The sequence below is a fragment of the Lactuca saligna genome, chromosome 3, assembly GCF_052625555.1.
Source record: "Lactuca saligna cultivar CGN05327 chromosome 3, ASM5262555v1, whole genome shotgun sequence".
Lineage (NCBI taxonomy): Eukaryota > Viridiplantae > Streptophyta > Magnoliopsida > Asterales > Asteraceae > Lactuca > Lactuca saligna.
The window spans coordinates 203,373,813-203,381,317 of NC_136419.1; the positions used below are offsets into that span (position 1 = coordinate 203,373,813).

At 34.4% G+C, this 7,505-nt stretch overlaps 1 protein-coding gene across 2 annotated transcripts; it reads left to right on the forward strand.

Annotated features, from left to right (window-relative positions):
- Nucleotides 1-1,990: 1,990 nt before the first annotated feature.
- On the forward strand, nt 1,991-5,395 carry LOC145037759 (phosphatidylglycerophosphate phosphatase PTPMT2-like). Of its 2 annotated transcripts, XM_078986468.1 has the most exons (5): nt 1,994-2,790; nt 2,958-3,080; nt 3,400-3,493; nt 4,700-4,782; nt 4,869-5,395. In XM_078986468.1, the coding sequence occupies exons 1-5, from the start codon at nt 2,578-2,580 to the stop codon at nt 5,232-5,234; spliced, it is 879 nt and encodes a 292-aa protein (XP_078842594.1). In that variant the 5' UTR covers nt 1,994-2,577; the 3' UTR covers nt 5,235-5,395. The 2 variants fall into 2 exon arrangements, with proteins under 2 accessions (XP_078842595.1, XP_078842594.1); XM_078986469.1 differs by lacking the exon at nt 2,958-3,080 and having other exon boundaries at nt 1,991-2,790.
- Nucleotides 5,396-7,505: the final 2,110 nt, after the last annotated feature.

Genomic DNA, 7,505 nt, shown 5'->3' on the forward strand with positions numbered 1-7,505 from the left:
TCACGATATACCACGAAGTCCTCCATACCCTCCGGAAGGACTAACACCGGGGCTTCGCACAAGTTTTGACGAAGTGTCTCAAAGGAGGCCTACTGCTATGGGCCCCATGAGAAAGCAACGCCTTTCTGAGTCAACTTGGTGAGTGGCACGGCGATCTTGGAGAAGTCCCTGATAAATCTCCGATAATAGCCTGCCAATCCTAGGAAACCCCTGATCTCTGTAGGTGACCTTGGCACCTCCCAACTCATCACCGCCTCAATCTTAGCCGGATCGACCAATCTTAGGGTGCTCTCAAGGGACTGGTAGCCGCAATGGAAGGCTAAGAGTGCCCTTAAATAGGCTCCAACCCCGGAGGATTAGGGTTTCATCAAACAACGTGGACTTGCCGAGTCCACTCATGGACTTGCCGAGTCCAACACGAATCCGGATGAAAAACCGCGACCCTACTCAGCGAGTCTAAGCATCAACTCACCGAGTTCCTTCACAAATCCTAAAAATAAATTATTAGAATAATATACCTAGAATTACGGATGTTACAAAACCGACCTGTTCTTGAAAATGGGTGTTATACTCCTTACCGCTAGGCCAAAGGCCCTTTGGTACTTGGTTTGATTTGACATATACACTTCATCATATATGTTTGTTTATGCATGATCCACATGAGACCCACTTCTTCGCCTTGAGGAACATTTTTCTCCATGTTTGTGGCACATTAGACCATGGTTTACAACTACATATCTCCTTAACTACTATCCTGATTGCTTGTTTAGTTATGATTAAAAGGATGCCCATAAGCGGGTCTAGTGCTTTAGCAATGGGGGCATATGCCCTAATGAATTTTTGGAAGAACCTTTTTAGTGTTAATTTGGTTGAAATGTTTTAAATATACACATGTTTAACAAGGATGCCCCTAATCGGCAAAATTCCTAGATCCGTCACTAGGGATGCTCCACGACAATCCAACTTCTGTATATTGTGTCTTTTACGCAAAAACCTTCGCTCGTGGTCTTCTAAATGCCAAGGTGTCATTCCAATGTTGAGGTTGAGTATCAGGGTGGCTAATATGGGAGTTGGAAATGTTAGCTTCACAATCCTCTTCGCGAAATTCACCCGTTGCCGAAAAAAGTCATTCTTGTTTATGGTGATACTATTAATATGTTCTACCTTACAACAAATTCAGTTCAACATCAACAAACCAAACATAATGAAATCATCATCCATTTTGTCCAAACAAAATGATCTTAGGCATCTTCGGGTTCTCAATGTTCCATCGACCTCACAATATGACGATATCTTTAGCAAAACCCTTTTTATATCAAATAATAAAAGATATATATATATATATATATATATATATATATATATATATATATATACATATATATATCCCACGTTCCACATGTTCCTCGTCGTCTATTTGTAACTAATAATACAAGAGAAATTGAGTAAACTAGCCATTATAAATAAGATTTTCAAGTAAAATAACCATATTTTTTTAGTGTGAGATTCGAAATGCTACATTTCGAAATGTATAATGTCACCGTTTCTCAATAAAATATCTAATTTCATATATTAATATCTTATATAGTTCATATTAATATGTTTTTTCTTTTTTAAAATTTTTGTTAAATTTAAGTGAAAAACGCTTTCTTTTTCAAGATTCCGGAATTGTTCTTGGAAGTTGTTTTTGAAATTTCAGAGTTTTTTATTTTTGAAATTCAAAAATTTAGTCAGGAATCTGGAATGTTGGTCCAGAATCTGGAATGTTATTCTGGAGTTAGTTAATTTTTTTTTCTTGAACCGAAAAACAAATTCTGAACAAAGTGATTGTTTTTACAAAAAAGAAAATTTTTGGGTTATTTTTTAAATAATTTATTAATTTCCCGTAATACAAAAATATTTGTTTCGTTAGGGAAAAATTGTCTAAGATTAACTTGCTAAAAAGAATTACAATCATCCAACACACGATTAAATTTCATTATCAACAAACGACGAGTTTCTATTAACGGGGGAATTACAAAGAATTCATCTCTTCCCCTAATTTCACTCTTCATCATACACCCACTACTTTACCTAAAAAGTTTGTTGGAAGTGAAAGAAACAGACAGAAATCCTAGAGAGAGAGAGAAGGGCGTTTAGGGTTCTTTCACCTTGCTAGAAATCAAATCCACCCCACAAGGCAATTAAAGCTCCTTCCTTGTTTGTAACGCTTACAATTTGATCGTTTCACCTTTGCTTGCCGTTGAATAAAATCATAAATTGTATTTGTAGCCAGCATCTTATTTACTTTACTTCAATCCCTGATTCCGTTTTTTACGAGTTTCATATCGATTTCCCCCTTTTATTTCTTGACCAACCAAAAATGTTGTTCAAGAACATGATCAATCTTGGCTCGAGTATGTGCTTGATCGGTTCGTCTTCGATTCTCCTAACAACCGCTGATATTTGTAGTTCTTGAAATCAAGCATTGGGTATCCGCTAAATGACTATTAGGGCTCGATTTTGATTAGTTTGGCTAAATTGATGATCTTTTCTCAAGGGTAGGTGGAGTTTTTGTGAATCGTTGCGTTTCTAGATATGTATATTGAAGAACTTAAAGAGGGCGGTGATGGCGATGGGGATGTGGAGTTTTCTGCTGAATTTTCCGGCGAAGGTGCGGTGGTGGCTTCAAATACGAAAAGGGTGTTGGTCGGAGCAGGTGCTCGTGCCCTTTTCTATCCAACGCTGTTGTATAATGTTGTCAGGAACAAGATTCAGACCGAGTTTCGTTGGTGGGATAGAGTTGATCAGGTATAACGACACTCTAGTTTCAACTACTTCTTTCATTCTATGGTCGAATTTAGCTATGTTTGTGAAAGGTCAATGTTAACTAGTTGTAATTTTGTTGTTTTTCTTTATTCTTCATTGTTTTACTCGATTATAGGAATATTAATTACTAACTATAATTTCATGATTAGTTTATATTGTTAGGTGCTGTACCCTTTCCTACTGATGTTTTGCACCTAAAGGAACTTGGTGTTTGTGGTGTGGTTACTCTTAATGAATCATACGAGACTTTAGTTCCAACATCATTGTATCATGTAAGTTTTTAGGCTTATGATGTCCATTCATTGTTTTCTTTAATGTGGGATTGTTAGAGCTATTCGATGATGAGGTGAGGAGGGCATTTATGTCTTTTTGCATAGATGTGATATGGAGAGCGAGTTCTTGTTCCATCTTCTTTTGGTGTATCAAAAATTGAAATTTTTGTCCCGTTAACATTAAACACAATACAAGACTAAATGATCCATTTGAGCACCTTGGATAGTTTTTTTAATTGTTAATCAATATTATTAGATTTGTTGAGGTTATCTTTTATTCATTCTTTAATTTTTTTTTATAAATATTTTCTATTCGTAGGCTCATGGAATTGATCATGTGGTGATTCCAACAAGAGATTATCTTTTTGCCCCATCGAATGGTGATATTTCCAAAGCCGTTGAGTTCATCCATGGTAAGTACATTTATCGTAAGCAATTAATATGTTATATATGATTAAAAATGTAGTATTAAAATAAGGGTTAAATTGGAAACAAATAGCAATGTACCTTTAATGATATGTTTAAAAAAGCATCCTACTTTTATTTCTTTCCATTACAAATTTTCTTCGAAAAATCTACCCAATTATAACAATTTCATTCAAATACAAAACAATTTCACTGCTATAATTGAATACACTTTTCAAAGTATAATGCCCTAAGAAGAAAACAATTAAAAGAACAATGTTATGCTTATGTCAGTTAGATTTCTCAAATTACAATGTCATCATAAGAAAGAAATTCTGACATACAATCATGTAATAGAAAAAAAAATTATATTAGTACATTACTACAAGTCTTTAATAAACTAATAAATGAAAGTATGTTGCTATTTTTTGCATTTATCTCTTAAAATAATGATCCAATTTCTCGCTTTTTAGTTTCACCCGTTTGATCTATTATCATTAAAGTATAACACCAAACATCCCATTTTTACACAAATCCGTCCAAATTGTCCCTCTTTGGTACAATGTTTATTTGTTGAGTAAATTTCAAAATTGGTCCCTAGGGTATCCCAAAAAGTGCATTTTGAGTCCCTTTTTTTTCGTTAGACGTCAAATAACTTGAGGGACCGAATCTACATGGAAGTTTCAATTTTGGACTGAACATGCGAACGAAAAAAAATGGACTCAAATTGCACTTTTCGGGATACAATAGGGATCAATTTTGCAATTTACTCTTATTTATTTACTAGTTGTGAGACAAGTGTAATTAAAAAAATATATATATGGAGGTCTACACATTTAGGAAGTTTGAATTTATAAGAAAAATGAGAAAAATATTGAATTATTGAAATTGAAGTGCTCATTTCTCTTTTAAATTTAAATAAATAAACGAATGAAATAATTGAATTCAGGAATTTTAAATTTACAAGGAAAGTTTGCATTAATGAAATTTATATACATTTACATTTATTATAATTCTTACATTTAAATACTATGTGAAATTTAATAAAATTGAAAAAAAAGCCATAAAATGACATATGGAAAGAAATAACTTAAAATAACCACAAAAAATGACATGTGGTAAAATGAATGAGAATGTGACAGTGACATTTTTTTATTTTATTTTATTTATTAAAGTAGATTTATTTATTTATTATTTATTTATGGTGTACGAAGAGAAAGCATCTGCCGGTAAAACTACATACGTTCATTGTAAGGCGGGTCGGGGCCGCAGTACAACCGTAGTTCTTTGTTACTTGGTACACTTTTAACCTCAAAGTTCAAAATCCAATCCCACCAAATCCAATTCCATTTCTTTCTATTACATCATTCTACTTTCAAACAGGTAAAACACAAGCACATGACACCCGACATTGCATACGAATACGTCAAATCTATTCGACCAAGGGTCCGCTTAGCCTCCTCCCAATGGCAAGCCGTACAAGATTACTATAAAAAAAACAAAAAAATTACAAACGAATCCAAATCCGAATCCGAATTTGAACCATTTGATGATGCATCCATGGTTTTGGTAAAGAAATCGGATCTTGAGGGTTACAAAGAGGGGTATTTTGGTAACAAAATATTGGCCGAACTTTGTAGGGCACAATTTGTTAGTCATAGTCAGGCGGCCATGGCTAGGCTTTCGTGCTTGTGGGTTCGATACCATGAGCCGTGTTCGTTGAACATGGTTTCATGTTGCAGGTTGTGAAAGATGAGAAAGAGGTGAAGAAAATGAAGTGTTACGAAGTTGTAAGTGTGTATATGGAGAGTGTTGGTGTCTTTGTTATGTGTAAAGGAATAATAATATAAGCCGAATAGGCGAAAATGTAAGTTAAAAGTCGAATGAAACAAATGGCTTGTGTTGGTCTATATGTATGTTGATTAGTTGGTCTTAATATATATACATATATATATATATATATATATATATATATATATATATATATATATATATATATATATATATATATATATATATATATATATATATCTTCATGTCTATTAACAAATGGTTAAAGATGGTTGGAACACATAGTTCACTACAGGAAATCGATTGAATGACACCTTTTGGATTTATGCCATGATTCCTATGATTTCTTGGGCTTAATAAGCAAACACTACCTAATACCTATGTGATCCCAATGAACATATGTATATGGTAATGCTTTTTGAAAGAGAAATTACGACTATTTGTTTATTTTAGGATACATCTCTATAAGTAATTAATAACAATAACAAAACCACAAATCCCATTAGAATGAGATACGATGTAGGTAAGATGGTGGGCAACCAATGCTATCTCCAAAGAACACATTCGACAAACGAAAAAGAAAAGATAAACAGTTAGCTTCTCGGACAAAGAACACTTGCATATTAAGCATTAGTCCACAAACAAGTATATAGAATAATAATAATAAATAAAGAGAAATATAAGGTAAAAGGAATAAAACTATAATTAAAGATGGTTAAGGGTAAACACGTATACATTGTACTTTTGCTCAACAATCTAAGCAAAATGTAGCAATAAGACATAAAAAAGATACTAGCGGAAAACACATACACGTGACTCGTCGAGTCAACCTTGCGACTCGTCGAGTCCATTCAGTCCTTTTTCCATACAGACCTATTTTGAGCCATGCAGCGGCTCCAACTCACAGATCCAAGCTTCTAGGGCATGCTTATCATGTAAAGTTGCAAACTTTACATGCATGCATGGCTTTAAATGCTCCAAATGCCAAATCTAAGCTCTTAATTGGGTTTCATGCCCAAGAGGGACCTCAATCACGACCAAAACTGTAACTTTATGCTTCTAGAATCCGAAGAGGGTCCAGATCTGAAGTTACAACTTCAGATCTAGCCCATAGCTCATCATACCAACTTGATCTTCCAAGAAAACTCTAAAACTCAACCAATAGAGGAGATCTATAAGGAAAATGACGGTTTAGGTATCTCTGGAAGGTGATATATGAGATGAATGTTGATTTCCACACTCTAATTGCTCCAATCTCCTTCTCCTCCAAGTCTTCTCCTTCCATAAATCCTCGTTTCAAGCTTCAACACATACACAAGGCACACACACACACACAAATAAGGGCTCTCAACGACTCTTTAGGACTGTAAAGAGGTCCAAGGGAGGCTAAGGTCCCTTTAAATATGGTACAAACCCCGGGATTTAGGGTTTCATCTGCCAGCTCCTACTCGCTGAGTCCCAATATGGACTCGTCGAGTATGTCACTTAGCACGTGATCCCACCCCGCTGCTACTCGACGAGTAAAGCAATCAATTCGTCGAGTAGAGCTTAACCCAATACATCTTATTTAAAACAATACCTGAGAATCGAGGCGTTACATAAACCCTAAAAGGGACTCCTCAATTTTTAAAAATGGTTAAGGAGGCTGGGGGTTCTAAAACCCTTACAAAAATCAAAAATATGAGGGTGGAGGCTAGGGTTTCAAGAACCCTTGTAAATTTCAAAAATCACCTCCTTAGGTTTAGTTTCTATAAAGCCTAATTTTGATCTATTCAACATTTTTCAAGATCAATGAGAACAATGGCTCTGATACCACTGATGAGTTTTATAAGTTACAAAAAACTTATTTTGGCATAAAAACTAAAAACCCCTAGTTCACATGTAGCCTAGTGGCTATATTTTCTCACTGCGATTTGCAATAAATAATGAAATATCAAGAACCCTAAAAGTATATTGCAATTTTTGAAATTAAGAAAGGGTTTATGGAAATTACAAACCTTTTGTTTGTTATATGAAGTAAACAAGTATTCCATCATGATTGGTCTTTAGAAATCAAGCACCAGAAGTGTCGTGCCTATAATGGCTCACACTCAAACCCTAGAAAATAAAAGTTATAGAGGAAAGAGGAGAAGAAAGAAGAATTTCGAATCTAAGGCTCTTGTATAGATAAATTTAAAAAATCTAAACCCTTAGGGTTTATATAAGTGTTAAGAAGGTTGTATGTAACTC